The sequence below is a fragment of the Rhinoraja longicauda genome, chromosome 21 (assembly GCF_053455715.1).
Source record: "Rhinoraja longicauda isolate Sanriku21f chromosome 21, sRhiLon1.1, whole genome shotgun sequence".
NCBI classification, from domain to species: Eukaryota; Metazoa; Chordata; class Chondrichthyes; order Rajiformes; family Arhynchobatidae; genus Rhinoraja; species Rhinoraja longicauda.
In genome coordinates, this window is record NC_135973.1 from 32,245,726 (window position 1) to 32,265,273 (window position 19,548).

Genomic DNA, 19,548 nt, shown 5'->3' on the forward strand with positions numbered 1-19,548 from the left:
TTGTGTCACCCCCATGGAATAATAAGATCACGTGACAGAAGTAGAGTTAGGCTATTCGGCCCATCAAGTCTACTCCGCCATACAATCATGGCTGATCTATCTCTCCCTCCTAACCCCATTTTCCTGCCTTCTCCCCATAACCTTTGACACCTGTAATCCAGCAACAGGGGAAAAAAATTGCTGCACTTGCCCCACATCTTGGAATTCATCAAACAGAGAACAATTGCAAGGAGTTAGAAATAGTTGCTGGCCTATTTCGATTTTGTTTTTAATTGTCTACTTAAAATTTGTGCATTATTTACAAAGTTCTTGATTAGTGCAGGTGTGAAGAGCTATGGTGGAGAAGGTAGGAGAATGGGGTTAGAAGGGAGAGATAGATCAGCCATGATTGAATGGTGGAGTAGACTTTATGGGCTGAATGGCCTAATTTTCTCCTATTACTTTTGACTTGTTTTGAGGTTTTTTTTTGTAGGGTTTTACAATGTTTACTCAGAATCTCCTGTTCAAATTATCTCTTTCCAGAATGTGGAACTCTCTATTTGCTGCATTAAAGGTTACTGGTGAATGTTGTTGTTGTTCATACCAAACTCTGCAATTTGCTGATTTCTGCCATATGAATCTGGTTTTAGAGATACAGTGTGGAAACAGATCCTTCGGCCCACCGAGTCCACGTCAATCAACGATTACCCATACACTAATCCTGTCCTACACACTGGGAACAATTTACAGAAGCTAATCAACCTACAAACCTGCATGTCTTTGAAATGTGGGAGGAAACCGGAGCACCCAGAGAAAACCCATGCGGTCACAGAAAGATCATGCAAACTCTGTTGAGTCAGCAAGCATCCGTGGTCAGGATTGAACCTGGGTCTCTGGCACTGTAAGGCAGCAACTCTACCGATGTGCCACCGTGCTACCATGGTGTTAAAAGGAGTGTTATTGTTGCATGTCTGGAATGGTACGGAAAACACAGCAGATGTGTACTTTAATTGCCTTCTCACTGGAGAAAAAAAGAGCTAAAAAGAACCATCAGCAATATCAAAAGATTCAAAACATTTTCTTCTAGATTCTTGAAGATGCACCTTTGTTGCTTTGGGATTTCAGATGGGAATTCTGGCGGCACGGTGGCGCAGTAGAGTTGCTGCCTTACAGCGAATGCGGCGCCAGAGACCCGGGTTCAATCCAGACCATGGGTGCTGTCTGTACGGAGTTTGCACGTTCTCCCCGTGACCTGCGTGGGATCTCCAAGATCTTCGGTTTCCCCCCACATTCCAAAGACGTACACGTTTGTAGGTTAATTGGCTTGGTAAATTATTTTAATTGTCCCTAGTGGCTAGAGGATGGTGTTAATGCTTGTCAGCGCGGACACGGTGGGCCGAAAGGGCCAGTTTTCGCAGTGTATCGCTAAACTCTAAAACTCTAACAACTTTGATGATTAGGATTAGGATTTAACTGGGTGCCTGTTCTTTAATGAGCACTGTCACCTCCAACGATAAGTGATGCATCCACAATGCTGACCTCAACACGTCCCTCTGTCACTACCATTTGCAGTATTGCTACCTTATTCTAGTCAAACCTTACTGAGAAAGCCATGTTACTAAACACAATATTTTCTGCTGAAACATCAGCCAGCCACTGCACTTTAATTGAAATACTTGAAGAATGGGCCTGACCAAGAAAACAGCAACTTCAGTCATGGCTACTCATGCTCCCATAGCCTTGCATCCCTTCAATGTGTCCAAATCAAGGGGGGAAAGCATGGTGACACCAATGAAGTTCTGAAAATTCCCACCTTAAACAGGATCCTCCAGCACATTGCGGGAAAGAACACTGGGCCTGATGACTGGGGTTTAGGCATGCATTGTAACGGTGTGTCAAGAGATAGTCTTAACTTAAATTGTAATCTTGAGAAGGTAATGGTGGCATGAATGCATTTAAGTTGAATATGTTAATGGTAGTCAAAAGAATTGCCAACAAATAATCATCACTCCTGTGCTACTAACTTTAAAACCTTTTCATATTGGGGACCTGACAGGAACTCATTTTAGAATTGCTACACAATCACTGGCTTGAGATAATATATACTGCAGATCTTGGAAGCGTATTCTACACTGCGGACGGCTCGATTGTAATCATGTATAGTCTTTCCGCTGACTGGTTGGTACGCAACAAAAAAGCTTTTCACTGTACCTCGCTCGGTACACGGGACAATAAACTAAACTACGCATCTTCCGCTCTGTGATTTGCGTTTTATCTTCATCCTGTGTCCTTCATCCTTTCTTCAGTTCCATCAGAAATTAATTTGGATAGTATCAATCCAATAAATTAAAAATCTCATTTATTGACATTGGAAAAAAAAAGTCTAGAATTGGAAAACGAGGGTGTCACACAACAGGAAGGGGTTTTCCAAGGATGGACTTAATGTACGCATTAGAGCTTTATTTTGCATTTGGCCACTGTGGCGGACCTAACAATGTGAACGCTGATAATGAATATGAAATGGGCCAATGTTCTTTTAACCTGCACTATCATTCCTCAACTCCCTGCCTGCAAACCAAATTCATTAAAACTCAAAATATAAGTGCAACTGTTATGCTCATAAGAACGACTGTGTGTGAAAGAATTAAATCAACAAAAGAATATGTATACCTGAACATCATTATGAAGCAAGCCAGTCATACTTTGTAATGGACACTAAACATCCAAATTGATGGAATATACATAAGAAATGGCCCCTCATTATTGTTGAAACCCAATAGCCTTGATGACCCTCTAAGGTTAACTAACTCAGGAAATGCTCCAGAAATAAACCAGGACATTTCTGATATATCTCTTGCTGCTACTTGCTGTGTCATTAGGAGGGCTGCAATTGCCAAGAGTTTGTTCCCAGTCAGCAGTAGCAAATGGTTATATGTACATTGGTACATTGTAGCCTGCCTCAGACAGTCATTTTATTAAGCCCAAAGTGGGCATATATTTGAAATGTGAAATTGATTTAAACCAGCATCTGCAGTTCCTTCCTACACATGTGCAATACGGATATGGTTTCACTTCAAGTCACAACAACCCCGTACTAAATGTTTCCAAATATTTATTGCTTGTACACCAAACATTTTTGAAAAGTTGGTATGATTCAAAATTTAATTTGATATTATATTTTAAATATTTGTTTGAATTATTTGGTTCAAAGTTAACTTTTAACTGTATTTTTCTTTTTTTCTTGTGATACCATACTCCGAGTCAGAGAATGTTGCCCTGGATAAGTATCATCTCCAATAATCAAAACCATCAACAGCGATTTAAATCATCTTTTAAATTGGTCTTCTAAAGAGGAAAGCCCCCTGAAATACCATCACTTTTACTGACATCATTGGAAGTCTTTCATCAGTGCTGACCATTGATAAAAATCAAACAACTTAGAATCTAATTTCTTCTGCTAATATCAGTTAAAAAAATTAGACTGAAGTTTTACAGTTTTCATGCTATTTCCTTCAGCATCACTACAAGGGAACAGCTCCATCCAAGACCGCAAGAAATGCAAAGAATTGTGGACGCAGCCCAGACCATCACACAAACCGACCTCCCTTCCATTGACTCCATTTATACCTCACGCTGCCATGGCAAGGCCAGCAGCATAATCAAGGACAGTCACACCCTGGCCACTCTCTCTTCTCCCCTCTTCCATCAGGCAAAAGGTATAGAAGTATGAAAATGTGCACCTCCAGATTTAGGGACAGTTTCTTCCCAGCTGTTATCAGGCAACTGAACCATCCTACCACAACTAGAGATCAGTTTTGAACTACTATCTACCTCATTGGTGACCCTTGGACTATCTTTGTTCAGACTTTACTGGCTTAATCTTGCACTAAACGTTATTCATGTTATTCCATTTATCATTTATCTGCACACTGTGAATGGCATGATTGCAATCATGTATTGGCTTTCTGGTGACTGGTTAGCAAGCAACAAAAGTTTTTCACTGTACCTCAGTACACGTGACAATCAACTAAACTCATTTGCTGATTTTGACTGAAAAATGTATCTTATAAGATATGACTGAAAATGGTTTAGCGTACAAGTTTGGCAGATGTTCAGGCCAACAGTAGCAAAATGGTCTTCAATCATGTTGGGCTATAGTAAAATACCATTGATCAGTCCCTAGAAAATATTCTGCTTCTCATTTTACTATCAAATCTATTATCCTAAACAACCTGCCTGGGGTTTTAGGAAGCAGCATTGGATTCCTGAATTGGTTTAACAATTCAGATATCTATTGAATAATCCATGACAATCTCTCTCCCCCCCCGCCACCCCACCTTCCTCAGGTTCCACTTTAATAACAGTTCAATGGGTTCAGCTTTGAAACACCCGCAACAGTCTGATGACCCTCGGTTTTTGTCAAAACTTCAACTCAAAATGTTGGAAGCAATGTAATGTAAATAAAGGAGCCAATCAGCCATGAGCAGAGCCACATCACAAGCCAGAACACAAAGACACAACCAAACCAGAAGGCCAGAGGGTCAAAAACAAGTAGCACCATTTCCCCAGCCTCACGCTACGCTACAAAGCAAAAGGAAAAGATTGATTTTACTGCAAAAAAAAAGGGTATGAACGTGTATGAAGGAAGAAGGAAAATCGGCAGCAGGAACCTTACCGAAGAAATCATCACGCACTAAGGGCAGTCCGATAAGGCGAGGGGGGGGGGGGGGGGGGGAGGGAGCAAAAAGAGAGAAAGAAGCAGTTATGCACCAGTTCATTGTTTTTCAGCCTTCACACGGGACTGACTGCTGATAAACTTAACTGCTGTACTGCACAGCGATTCATTTAGTGAGGCAGAAGAATGCTCGACTCCTCCAATGACACAGATGTCTCAATTACCAAAGTTGCAAGATGCACAGTAGGATAAATGCAACTTTACCCAAGATAAAGTGGATTACTTTGGATAAAGGAGGGGGTATCACTGATCTGTTTTGGCTGTGCGAAATGAGCTTGTTTTTGCAAATAGGCAGCCTTCTTTACATTGTCTGAATGCAAAGGAAAAGAAATTGGTCACTGTACCACACAACACCCAGTTTTCTTTTCCAACACCCAGGCAAGGGGCAAGATGCAGAGCTGTTTCATGCCATTGGTTAAGTCCAATTTCACAACCAGAAACGTGGCAATACACAGGAGAGGGAGCAACGTGTAGTCTATCCCAGTACAACACCTGGAATGGGCACCCATGGTTGAAGGCCATCCCCCTTGTGCTTGGCATGCAACGGCCGATTATTGGATCAGAATTTGCTCAGAGCGTCTCCACCCCACTGCCTTAACTCTGCCAGAGGTGCAGCAGGAACTTGGTCCAATCTTTGCATGTTTCACTGGTGGAGCGAGCTTTGAAGAAATTTGAGGCAATCTAGAGCAGGTTTTGTGCCCGGTCGCAACGCCAGCCAGCAGATCTGGAAAAGAAGCAGCAGCCTCCTGCATTGCAATGGATTACTCAGCGGGAAAGGATGACCTTGTGTTTCTTTATGTCTGTTACGTACAAGTTAATCTGGGTTTGATGAGGCACAATAAATTAAAATTGTCCTATTCTTTGGACATTCAAAATTAATGCAAAGTTAATGCAGCTCTTTATTCCTCTCAACTACTGTGCCTTAAACTAAAATAAATCTTTTAGTGTTATAGGTTCATGCTTTGATTCAATGCAAGTACCAAACTGGTGGGTTGGTGAGAGGGAGTGATATTGGTAGGGCAAGCATGTAACTCCCACCAACTGCAAACCAAGCCGCAACAAAGTAAGTTTCCTTCCAGCTCATTAATATTACCTATAAACACTGAATCACACAGAGGGAAGTGTGTTGTGGCAGAAGAGCTTTCTGAAAAAAGGTACAATTGTACTTGAAAAGATTATTTTAGAATTTAATCAATTTTCGATAAGACAAGTTGGCTAATCCACACCCAAACAATACCTCAATAACCAAGAAACCAAAAATGAAATCCAGTCCTTGCATCGTTAAATCACTCACCTCTCTTTATTTTTTGCCTGTTATTATTATATATCATGCAAATCTTTAGTGTTATATCCCCAATTTTCCTTTAAACTGTTAATCCACCAATTCTCACAACCCAATCAGTCCCATTATCATCATTCATTCGGCAAGCCTGGATTACGCTCTGTTCCATGGATTTAGTTACAGATGGACGACCATTGTTTTAACAGATGAAATTGTGTTAAAGGCTTCAGGCTTTTCTCTGATATAATGAGCACCTGGTTGAAAATTTGGTGTTACCCAGATGAGGAAAATGGCCAAGTTTGACTACTGGTTGAGATTGGGCTTTGAGCGCAGGAGGAGGGAGTCCAAACCCCAAGTGCTCAAACAGGAAGAGAGGTAATACTTTTATCCTGACCACGATTCTAAACACAGTTCAATTTTAAAATCAAAAAATCTTATTTGGCGGAGAGCTTTCGTAACATTAAACATCATTGACTAATCTTAGATGAGAAAGCAGTTTTGCTGCATTGCCAGCTCTCTGGGGAAAAGCAGGAGTCACTGCAGTTCGCGGCCAGGCTGACAGAAGCAGAGGCCAAGAGCCGAGTGATCGCGTTGTGGGAGGGGAGTGTCACAATGTGTACAGCACCAACACAAACACACCAAGTAGAGGGGATATACACACCTGAAAACTCTCCTATGGAGATATCCAGCGCAAGCAGAACACAGGCAGGGAGGAAAAAGAAAGCAAAAGAAAAGATCAATAATTCATGTTTGGGAAAAGAAAATCACAAAGAAAACTATGACCCTGCAGGCATTTTAGTGACAGTGAACAAGGAATACCAAAGGCTGGACCTGTAGTGAGCATGTGTTCCTGCCAGGCCTGGCCTCAACCTGCTGCAAAATAAATCAGTTCACAACTCGCCATCAACAATGACAATATGGTCAGAGTTAGGAGAAACAGACGACAGCTGAGCCTCATTGAAACTCACCTGGAGAAAATGCTATGACGCAGGGGGAAAGCCAAAAGATTTCCATTAGAGCAGGGGAATGGTATGATTCATGAAAATTTTACTTTTGATATCACATCTACTCCAAAATTTATCTTGGAGAACGTAAAACCCCAAATGACAAAATGTCTCCCAATCTTACAGAAAATAATTCTGACTGCAAGCGCAAGGGGAATACTGGCTCAGACGGATAATGATTTTTAATGTGCTGTGCTGCACCACTTTCTTTGCCAAGAATCGTTCTGCACGGCATCACCCATTATTTTCTTTTAAGATAGCTTCATTGCAATTTGCCCAGTTTTGGATGCTATTTCCCAATCGATGAGCCTCCCAAAAGAACAGTTTGTGTTAACAGTAATGAGCCACTCGAGCCCTCCTAAGCACTTGTTAAAAATCCAAATGGACAGTTAACAAATGCCACTGACGCGTTGGCGTAATTCTTACGAGGCAGGACATTGTGCTTCGCTGTTTGTGCCAACCATCAGATTTCCCGTGAAGAGACTGCAGCCCTTCCCATTCACACAACAACCTCTTGCAGATAAAACAGATTAAATACAATGAGGCCCCGCTCCTCCATAGTGCAGCACTAGCAAACAAAAACTCCAGCTTCCTTGTGCATCTGTGTGGATAGTAGGAAAGTACGTGGCAATGGTGGTGCAGTAATCAACGCATAAATGATTCAAAATACAATCAAGACATAAATTCTTAGAAATTGGGCTACGAGTATTTTTGGTGCAGCAAAAGCATGCTGTGTATGACACGGATGTTAAATCCAGTCACATTGGAAAAGCATTAAAATGCACAATTGGGAGATCTTTGCTTTAAGAAATGGTTATTATAGTTTGCTCTGCTTTAAAACTGCTTTTAAAAAATGACCTGCTGTTTCATCGATGGCTGTGGCAGGGGCAGATGCCTCATTACCACCCACTAAACCACAGCAAGTGGTTTGTGCATTAGCACCTTTGAAGGAGACTTTCCAATATTGGGGATTGGGTGGGAAAGGGGGACGAACACTGCATGGATCTCCTGGGGGAACCACCCACCCTCCAACTAGGGAGCCTCCTCAATGGTGGCCCTCGATCGCATGCAAACCCATGCCCCTGCAAATGTGGTAGCATTAGTCCATTGATCAAAGGATCGGCCAACTGCAATTACTAGTTCACAAAGTATCAACCATAACAGAGGTAAGCCAGCAATAGTTACTTCAAATAACTATTTTAGGGGAAGTTTTTCTTAATGTAAAAACAATGTCCCAAGCAGCTCACTCTAATGGAAATGCAGCTCAAAACTATCAAAATCTCTGCAAATTATTTACACAGATTGTTTACCACGATCTTCTAATGCATTTTTTGCCATGTAATCAAAATCAGCTACAGATATTGATGACATCGCATGTACAAAACGTGACGGAGAAAGGAAACCATGTTCGGGTGAATCATACCAGGAGGTGCCCAAACTAAATTGTCAATGGACATAAAAAACAGAAAACGTTGGAAACACTCAGCAGGTCAGGTGGCATTTATGGAAAGAGAAATAGAGTTGACTTCACCCAAGAGGTCACCAACCAAACACATAACTCTGTTAGTCTTTGCATAAATGCTACCTGATCTGCTGCATGCTTCTAGCATTTTGTTATTATTTCAGAAATCCAGAATCTGCAGTTTTGTTGACATGACTTTAACGGGAAATGACCTTCAAAACAAGTGTAATGTGCGTTACTCAGCGTCAGCCTTATGTTCTGCAAGTCCTGCGGCAGGATTGGGGTTTTTAAGAGCATGGACTAGCGATCGCAATCATAACAAACATCTTGCTTGGTGCTCATTGTGATCTTCCTTCGAGGAGCCCAAATGGCAAGCGGGCAACACAAGCAGGATTTCAGATTACACTTCAGTCACTGGGATCAAGTTCCTAAAATATTGTTGCATCCACATCTGCACTAAAAATACCTTTGACCTCTGCAACCTCAGTCGTGGAAACTTAGAAGCACCTTCCAATTAACATGCATTAATCTATGTGTTGCTTTATTCTAGTTTTTGTATTAAATAGATTACCATTCAGCAAATGAGAATGGCAAACCCTGGGACCAGTCTTAAATACTTTACTTTCACTGATCAGTATTATCTTTTACTGAGGAAACTATGGAGGAAATTACAGTCAAAGTTAATATTCCTAGGTTTATGTTTGAGGAGCAATAGACAATAGGTGCAGGAGGAGGCCATTCGGCCCTTCGAGCCAGCACCGCCATTCAATGTGATCATGGCTGATCATTCTCAATCAGTACCCCGTTCCTGCCTTCTCCCCATACCCCCTGACTCTGCTGTCCTTAAGAGCAGAATTAGGCTATTCGGCCCATCATCTAATCCAACATTCAATCATGACTGATCTATCTTTCCCTCTCAACCCCATTCTCCTGCCTTCTCTCCATAACCCCTGACATCCTTACTAATCAAGAATCTGTCAATCTCCGCCTTTAAAATATCCATTGATATTCCAGGGCAGGTGGGACTAGCGTAGATGGGACATGTTGGCCAGTGTGGGCAAGTTGGGCCAAAGAGCCTGTTTCCACGCTGTATGGCTCTATGACTATGACCCTATGAATTGGCCTCAACAGCTGTCTGTGGCAATGAACTCCACTTATTCCCCATCATCTGACTAAAGAAATTCCTTCTCATCTCCTTTCCAAAAGGTACGTCCTTTTATTCTGAGACTATGGCCTCTGGTCCTAGAATATTGGAATAATAACGGAGTTGAGGGCAGCCTTAATCATACTGGAATGGCAGGGCACATCCAAACAAGGAACCACAGATGCTGGAATCTTGAACTAAACACAAAATGCTGGACAAACTCAGTGGGTCAGATAGCCTCTATGGAGGGAATGGACCTCAGTCTGAGGAAGTGTCCCAATCTGAAATGTCGAAGGTAGACCCAAAAAGCTGAAGTAACTCAGCGGGTCAGACAGCATCTCTGGAGAATAGGAAGAGGTGATGTTGCCGGTCGAGACCCTTCTTCAGACATTTCAGAATCTGAATGTCGTTTATCCATTCCCTTCAAGCTGCTGCTCGGCCCGCTGAGTTCCTCCAGCACGTTGCGCTTTGCTCAACAGTCTGTGCCGAGTGTACAGGTTGCGTTTTAGCATCTCTCAAAGCAAACATTTCATGTTGATACATTCACAAAGCAAGGACATCCCAATTTCATAACGTTTGTGGTGACTTCCGATTCCAGGGTTTGTGCTAACCTGAGCACAGGTTTAGTCTACTGTAAATGTGTGCGATCCACTTTCTAGACAGGAACCTGCACACAGGCGGCCATTTTAAATCACGAGAAAGAATAACTCCAAATGGGAAATACACGTCATATCAACCAGCTTCACTAAGACAAGCCATGCACTTGATGCCCAGACAATTTATGAAGGATACATTCCCAAAATGTCAAACAGTCTTGACATCATCCTATGCTTTTTGAGCACTTTCTGTGTCTTTGTGTTGTAAAATAATAAAGACTGCACCAATGACAATGATCTCCATCATTAATACATAACCATTGATAAGCTTTGATTGGGTGTGCAAATATATTTAATGTTAAAACTCAGCCGCATCATCCACAGCTGGTGTGCAGCAGAACGTTATTAATTATTTTTACAATTAGAAGAATGCACCAATGTGGGTTTTTTTAATTTAAGAGCTCTCCAAGCGCTTCCCCCCACCCCTGCATTGGAAGACAGGATTCCAATCAAAGGCTTGTCTCGGGATTCGAAACAAACATCCATTTTGCTCAGAAGGTTATGCAAAAGTTCATGTTTGATTAAAATCATCAATGGAAATTAAAATTTAGGGAAATAAAGGAGGCCATTCAGCCCCTTGAGCCGATTTGGTCACTAAATCATGACTGGTCTGCACCTCAAATCCACCTCCCCCCCTTCTTGCCCTTGTCAAAACAATCTATAAATCCCAGCTTTAAATGTCTCCATTGGTTTGGCCTTCGCAGCTTCCAAACCTCTACCACCTGGTTTATGATGTCTATTTATTCAGTCGCAAGACATTGGCATTGCTGTCTGCAATTACAAGTCAACCATGTTAACTATTAGGAAGTTACATGGAAGCCAGATTGGGCAAAGATAGAATTCCTTCCCTTAAGGGTATTAATGAACCAGATGGGCATTTACAATCCAATAACTTCATTGTTACCAATACTGACAAAATCTCCTTAATTCCAGATTTAATTATGATGTGAATTTAAATCGGCCAGCTGCCACAGTGACATTCACACATTTTTTGGCCCAGGGCACCAGATGCAAATCTTGTGAGTTTCCCTAAATGTCACTGTACTTCCTTACAACAAAATGAAAATCTAGTTATATTGTTGCTTCCCTATGAAAAGGGAATACGTTTCCCTCCACTGAACTCCCCCTCTTTGCTCAGGAAGAAATTATTTCCCTCCATCTATATTATTAACCTCCTTGAACATCTCAAGTGGATCACTCCTTAACTGTGTGTGTCAGGGGAATGAAGTACTAGTCTACACGACTGATAGTCTGTGTATATCAATTAACCCTCCAACCTCTGTAACACTTTGGTGAGTTTGTCCTCCACGCTGTCCCAAAGCCGTCATGAGATTGCATGAAGGTACAAAGACTGAATGAAGATACAAAGACTGTACCTAATGCTTCAGAATCTAAACAGAACTCTGTATAATGTACCTTACAATTTAATTCCCAACCTCGTGGCATATCGAGTAGTATTTATTAGTATTGAGGAATCTATCCGTATTTAATATACATCGCAAATACGTTTTGCGATTTTGTTTTGAAGGGTCTCGACCCGAAATGCCACCCATTCCTTCTCTCCAGAGACGCTGCCTGACCCGCTGAGTTACTCCAGCATTTTGTGTCTACCTTCGATTTAAACCAGCATCTGCAGTTCTTTCCTACACTGGGTAATTATTCAACAGTCTCCCCAGGTCCAATCAATATGGAAAATAGAATGCTTGGAATGGCTGCAAGTATTGGCACTAAATTCCTCCCTGTAGCCCAAAATGATGAATATTCGTCAAATTATTCAGATTTCCCAATTGAAGCATTTCACTGGATTTCAGGGGACTGGGGTGGGGGTGGGGAGGGGAATGAGGGAAAGGGGTGGTGTAGTAGTGGAAATAAAGAAATCATTCTCTTTCATTTTATTTTCAGTCCAATCAGTATCCAAAAAATGTAATTTTGGAAGGCCTTCCTTGCAATGCGAATTCATCTGTGCAAATATGATGGAAATATTTTGGGAGATAACTCAGTTTCTTTGTGTTAAGCCAAGATTGATTTACCCTGTGACTTTGTTCCAGAGCAACAAAGTCCAGAACCTTTGCCTCCTTACAAACTGCAACCTCGACCAAAAAAGAAATGGTAAATATTACGATGAAACTATGCGGGAAAGCATTTCCTTTAACTTGCAAAAACTTGAAATTATTCAATTTAAAAATGCGAAATATACTTGTGTAATAAGGAGGAAAATGTAACATTTCTGCTAAGAATAGGCATTTTATGAAAGATGTGTTAAAATTTCATTTGGGTTTCAGGATATTGATGGGAAGTCACAGGAAATGTACAGCGGAATCAATGTTGTGCTTGTCAACACAGCTTACAAATCCAAGCCATAGACTTGACTTACCAAGCAGATCTGCCCCCTCGTCAACATCTCCGATCACCTCGGACCCCGCAGTGGAAAGCTCATGGTACAGCGAATCCGTGTTTATCCCAAATGCCTTATTTACAATTCCTTGTGTGGGGCTGAATCATTCAATTTACAATAATCAGATTAGAACATGAGTGAACGATTCACAGCCGACAGATAACCATCCAAGCGTCCAGAGCAGAGCATCTCTCGGCAACCCATTGTTCTTTTTATCTGGACCTCCGAATCATTAACCCACACGACAAGTTTTCAGACACACTGTACCCTTCTATGGTTATACATTACAATTGGCATCTCTATTTCACAAGAATGGTCACTAACACCTCCCACATCCCACATCCCCACCCTCTCCCTCCCCCTCCCCTCCCCCTCCCCTCCTCCTCCCCTCCTCCCCCCCCCCCCCCCCCCTCCTCCCCCTCCCCTCCCCTCCCCTAACGGGCCTGGAACGGGCTGCTGGGTTTGGTGGGTGAGGCAGATACGATAGTGGCATTTAAGAGACTTTTGGATAGGCATATGGATATGCAGAGAATGGAGGGATATGGATTATGTGCAGGCAGATAAGAGATGGTCTTTGGGGCTCACGTTGTCGACCTCCCCGTGGTGAGTCCTGTCAACTGTCCTCAGTCAGGCGAACGACAACAAACAGAGACAGCAGAAGCAGCTTCATAACCTGCTGCCTCAAACACAAGAAGAAGAGGAGATGGTCTTGGCTTCATGTGAGGCACATGCATTGTCGACCGAAGGACTGTTCTTTTGCTGTATGATTCTTTGTTCCTTGTTCTTAACATTTCTAAAATAACTCTTGATGAAAGATAACTGGAGAATCTCTACACTGGATAAGGTGAGACTAGGCTGGAGTGAAGATAAATAGTCTATCCTTCCAAGGATATTATTTCCTAACCAGAGATACTGTAACTAGGAACATGCCACCAAATGTAACTTGCTAGCCCATTAACCAGCATTAGGCTGTTGCTTTATGGCATGTCTTGGGAGTCAAGTAAAATGGATAGAAAAATAGGTACAACACACTCCAAGCAAACGCTGTGTCAAACGTTTGATGGCAAGAGTTTGACAGCACTGGGCCTGTACTCGCTGGAGTTTAGAAGGATGAGAGGGAACCTCATTAAAACTTACCGAATAGTGAAAGGCCTGGATAGAGTGGATGTGGAGAGGATGTTTCCACTAGTGGGAGAGTTTAGGACCAGAGGTCATAGCCTCAGAATTAAAGGGCATTCCTTTAGGAAGGAGATGAGGAGGAATTTCTCTGGTCAGAGGGTGGTGAATCTGTGGAGTTCATTGCCACAGACAGCTGTGGAAGCCAAGCCAATGGATATTTTTAAGGCAGAGATAGACAAGATTCTTGATTAGTACGGGTGTCAGAGGTTATGGGGAGAAGGCAGGGGAATGGGGTTAAGTGGGAAAGATAGATCAGCTATGATTGAATGGCAGAGTAGACTTGATGGGCCAAATGGCCTAATTCTTATGAACATAAGGGGAAGCAGCAAGATGACGCTATGATCCAGAAATGGTCAAACACTCATGCTCTGGTGACACTCCCTATCTATGCATTGGTGGGAAGCATTTTCAATATGCTTTCATTAATGGATTATTTGAATATGTTGAATATAACCATCATTTTTGCAGCCATACATTTTGAACCATTTAATTACTGGTAATGTATTATGTACAGGATCAGAAAGCATCCTGCCTGCTGATTCGGAAGTCAGATTGCAGTTTTAAAGGAGACAGTGGCATAAAAGTTGAGAGGCATGCTGACTGAGAGCCATTGGCAATGTTGTTCAATTATTTGATTGAGTCTGCAGATCACTGTGCAATGATAGCATTATTCATTCATTAACGAATGGCTTCCTGGATGTCCAACGGCACAACTCCAACTTTGTTCCTGGCATCTTTTGGAACTAATGACTTTTAGAGGAAAGGAAAGTAGTGTTTGGAAGAACAACAATCAGTTCTTTGAATGCCCTGCAAGACAGTTCCCCTGGGCAACAGGCCGGTTGTTCAATTGCCTGACAAAAGTGTCCTCTACTTTGATTAAGTTACCTCTAAAGTTAAAGTTACTTAAAATGTACAGTATTACACTGTACTTATTTTGTCCTTTGGAGGAGCCACAAAAATTCTGGAGCAGGATAATTGCGACAAAGGTTGACTCAAAAGATTTGCCCTTTTTCCTGACCATCGCACCTTGGAAGAAACCAAGAGTTTCCTTGGGGTGACACTGAGGAACGGAGCCTTTCTCACTCTGCACTTTTCACTAATATGCTGGATCTGAAAAACTACCTGTTGCCTCCACGTCCTTCAAAGCATGGATCTTGACACATATCAAGCTCGGGGGTGGAATCGATAATCTCCTGAACATCAGACCACTCGTCACTACTTCCCATCCCTGCAAATGGTTCCAAACATATAATTAGTGTCACAACCAACCGAGAATGTGGCGCTAAACCATTAACCAATCTGTGTGTAGAGAAAAAATAAATAAATCCTGAACTCAGTATTGACATGGAACATCAGAGAGTATTAGATTGAAGAAATACTTATTGATATGGCAGGAACAGTGCATCAGGATGGTAATAATGAAATAAGTGGCATAGCACACACAGTGAGTGATATTGCAGAGAGTTAAAAGATGAAAATGGCACTTAATATTGCATTCTCATTCCTGGCATTTAAGCCGGGTACTTTAACAGGGGTTATTTACCCTGTTGGGATACTTCTCTGCAAACACATTAAGAATGTGACAATCCACACTGGTTTATTTTTCACTCTACAAATACGAACTTCACCCAATTAAATATTCATTTGCTAATAACATCCATTTTTCCAACAGCAGTACCTTTTACCAGTGTATTATAGGCAATGACACAAGATACTGCACAGTTACAAAAGAGCAACAATGTTCTACATCAAATTGAGTGGTGTCACCGTATCACAAGGCGTAAATGATATCTTCCAGCTAAAGGATATTAGCACAAGCTGGATGGTGGCACCCTGATCACTTATTTGGCTGAAAAGCTGTAATCACCCTGTGTGTGAGGTGATTTATAAACATGCCAGAAAAGCAATCTAATATAATCAGTGCATTTAGATGGAGAGTAATCTGAAGATTTGTGTAAACACAGGCAATAAACAACAGCAGAGTTCCAATGGATTGCAGGGAATAATAACTGCATGGGGTAATCTATGTGTGATCTGGGTGAGGCTATGTGGTCCTGTCACCAATACAGCCCACCATGAACTTGCAGTCATGGGCACTACAACTGTGTTGCACACTGGCAAACATTCCTGTGCTCAGCAGTGGCAATCCTCAACTCAATGAGCATGGAAAGATCAGGGAACAGGAGCAACCTCTCACCTATGCTGACGTTCCTCATCTCCTGGGTGACCTGGACCTCCATGTTTCTGCTATTACCTTTCGCCCGCTTTCGCTGGTTCTTGACCTTGGTGTCCCCGTTGTAGATTGGATTAACTACTTCATTGAGTGGAGTGACGGCTGCAGATGGCACGGATGACGTTGGGGTGTTAGATTTAGTTCCTGCCGTACTCGGCGTGGCAGCAGCTGACGACTGCCCAGATTCCGATGTATCATCCTAACACAAGACAAGGAAACCATGCTGGTGGGCCCAAATCACTCCAAACATCATAGAAACTGCAGAGAACTACGACGAACAGATCCAGGTTTATTAAAAACAACTGAATTTGTTTAGAAATGCCAAGAGACACAGGATACTCAGTGCATTATTGAAATATTAAGAATAGCAATCAGGTATAAATTGCAATTAGTCAAAAATAATTGGGACCACTGATGAAATGTCAACATGATAAGAAGTTTGCATTCATCAAAGATTCTAGTCACAAGACATAATCAACACTAATTCACTGACTCCTGCCTTGTGCTTGTCCTAATGTTGATTCACTGAAGCCACATGTCTGCTGCCAAGTTTAGTTGTGACAGTTTTTCCTAATAAGACCCTTGCAGGAACAGTGAGAATAAATCAAGGAGCCACTAATTCACTAAAACGATCTCACGTTTCAATCTGTGGAGGTACAGCCTGCATGATTATTAAGGGGTTGGACACGTTAGAGGCAGGAAACATGTTCCCAATGTTTGGGAAGTCCAGAACAAGGGGCCACAGTTTAAGAATAAGGGGTAGGTCATTTAGAACTGAGATGAGGAAAAACTTTTTCAGTCAGAGAGTTGTGAATCTGTGGAATTCTCTGCCTCAGAAGGCAGTGGAGGCCAATTCTCTGAATGCATTCAAGAGAGAGCTAGATAGAGCTCTTAAGGATAGCGGAGTCAGGGGGCATGGGGGAGAAGGCAGGAACGGGGTACTGATTGAGAATGATCAGCCATGATCACATTGAATGGCGGTGCTGGCTCGGGGCCGAATGGCCTCCTCCTGCACCTATTGTCTATGCCGTTGCATCCCTCAACATTCCTCAATGAAGACTTCCTCCTGCCTTCATGAGGCCGGTAGGTTCCTCATTCATAGTTCTGGCTAACATACCCGCAGGGCACAGAAAGGCTGCAGATACTCCACTGACAGATATCCTTTTTCTAAACCTCAACCTTCACAGTGCCGTACCCTGGAAATGGGGCAAAAGCCAAATAACCCACATAAACCCCATAGAATCTGTTGCACTGTGTTAAGTTCTGGCACATAATGCATGAAATAGAAACATAGAAATATAGAAAATAGGTGCAGGAGTAGGCCATTCGGCCCTTCGAGCCTGCACCACCATTCAATATGATCATGGCTGATCATCCAGCTCAGTAACCTGTACCTGCCTTCTCTCCATACCCCCTGATCCCTTTAGCAAAAAGGGCCACATCTAACTCCCTCTTAAATATAGCCAATGAACTGGCCTCAACTACCTTCTGTGGCAGAGAATTCCACAGACTCACCACTCTCTGTGTGAAGAAATGTTTTCTCATCTCGGTCCTAAAAGACTTCCCCCTTATCCTTAAGCTGTGACCCCTGGTTCTGGACTCCCCCAACATCGGGAACAATCTTCCCGCATCTAGCCTCTCCAACCCCTTAAGAATTTTATATGTTTCTATAAGATCCCCCCTCAGTCTTCTAAATTCCAGCGAGTACAAGCCCAGTCTATCCAGTCTTTCCTCATATGCAAGTCCCACCATCCCAGGGATTAATCTGGTGAACCTTCTCTGTACTCCCTCTAAGGCAAGAACGTCTTTCCTCAGGTTAGGAGACCAAAACTGCACACAATACTCCAGGTGCGGTCTCACCAAGGCCCTGTACAACTGCAGCAGAACCTCCCTGCTCCTAAACTCAAATCCTCTTGCTATGAATGCCAACATACCATTCGCTTTCTTCACTGCCTGCTGCACCTGCATGCTTGCTTTCAATGACTGGTGCACCATGACACCCAGGTCACGTTGCATCTCCCCTTCTCCCAATCGGTCACCATTCAGGTAATACTCTGCTTTCCTGTTCTTGCCGCCAAAGTGGATAACCTCACATTTATACCTCACAAATAAGCAAGACTCAAGCAAAATGTTTGTTTTTGTTTAATACTAATTGCTGTATCACAAGTGTGATATATAATTTGAATAAGTCCTTTCCTTGTGTTTATAAAATAAATCATAACTCATAAGGCAATAGACAAAAAAAGCTGGAGTAACTCAGCGGGACAGGTAGCATCTCTGGAGAGAAGGAACGGGTGACATTTCGGGTCTGAAGAAAGGTCTCCCATTCCTTCTCTCCAGAGATGCTGCATGTCCCGCTGAGTTACTCCAGTTTTTTGTCGGCATTCTCCACAAGAAGCAAAAAGCCCAAATACGAAAGACATTGACTAAGATATGCAAAACAATATTAATGTCACAGAAAAGGTGCCTGGAAGCTCCAGGAAGAATTGATGTTAATGTTGACTCTTGTAGCTTCCTTAGGCTGCCACTTCCTCGTAATGATATCTCAAAATTAGTTTCAAATATTGTTGCAGATAGTTGAATTGAGATTCAGATACCACAGACACACAGATTCTCCAAAGCTGGAACTAAATCTGACCAAAGACAATGACGGGAAAAGATCAGCTGAGTTGCAAAATACTGAAAATGAAAACCCAAGGTTCGAAAGAGTTGAGATTGAAAAAAAAATTTTTTTCTTTCTGTTCTATCACCAATGAAGTGGCACCATTGAGAGATGGTTGTCAATGAGGACATGTGTAAATTGTCAAACTGATGTAAAAAAGATACAATGTAGGCACAAAGATATCTGGGCACAGACGATTGATTCCTTACAAAGACTCCATAGCATACAATAGACTCTCTCCCAAGAATGCAATAGGCATCTCGGGAAATCCCACTCAACTAAAGGATACTAAACGTCAAGGAGCAACCTTTCTCAAATAGGAAAACCATGCCACTGTTCTAACTTCAGAGATTGTTTCAACGAGGAATGGAGGTCCTGATGGCACATTTTCTCCTGGTTGCAAGTCTCACTCACCTTCAGGCTACAATTCGATGGCGGCTGACTCAGGTCACTCAGATGCCAGTTGTCAGAACCAGGAGTAATACGGCCAACTTGCTGCCCGCGGAGGTTCCCATCCAACACTGGGAAGAGGCCCAAGGTGTTTGGCCGTTCTTTCCTACTAAAAAAGGGAAACAATGTGCAATTGAAGAATCCTCTCAAAAAATTCCCTCGTTGCATTGGTTTTGACAAATATCAAGGCTGCTGCGTTTAACTACATCAATTGTGCAGATTTGCTGCCATGATTCTCAATTCAAAATGCAAACTCTTACATGTCAAACAAAGTTATATTTTCAAATGTTGGAATAATACACCACATAAACAATAGACAATAGACAATAGGTGCAGGAGCAGGCCATTTGGCCCTTCAAGTCAGCAC

The 19,548-nt window shown here is 42.3% G+C and overlaps 1 protein-coding gene across 6 annotated transcripts in view; it reads right to left on the reverse strand.

Moving 5' to 3' along the window:
* mapk8ip3 (mitogen-activated protein kinase 8 interacting protein 3) overlaps window positions 1–19,548 on the reverse strand; it is a 170,786-nt gene that overhangs the window by 81,612 nt on the left and 69,626 nt on the right. For 5 of the 6 annotated variants that reach the window (XM_078418259.1, XM_078418260.1, XM_078418264.1 and 2 more), the window contains 4 exons: window positions 19,146–19,290; window positions 16,034–16,268; window positions 14,959–15,064; window positions 12,637–12,755 (listed from right to left, as the gene is read on the reverse strand). In XM_078418259.1, the coding sequence (XP_078274385.1) occupies window positions 12,637–12,755; window positions 14,959–15,064; window positions 16,034–16,268; window positions 19,146–19,290 (605 nt within the window). The remainder of the gene's footprint in view (window positions 1–12,636; window positions 12,756–14,958; window positions 15,065–16,033; window positions 16,269–19,145; window positions 19,291–19,548) is intronic. The other variant, XM_078418263.1, reaches the window with a different exon arrangement.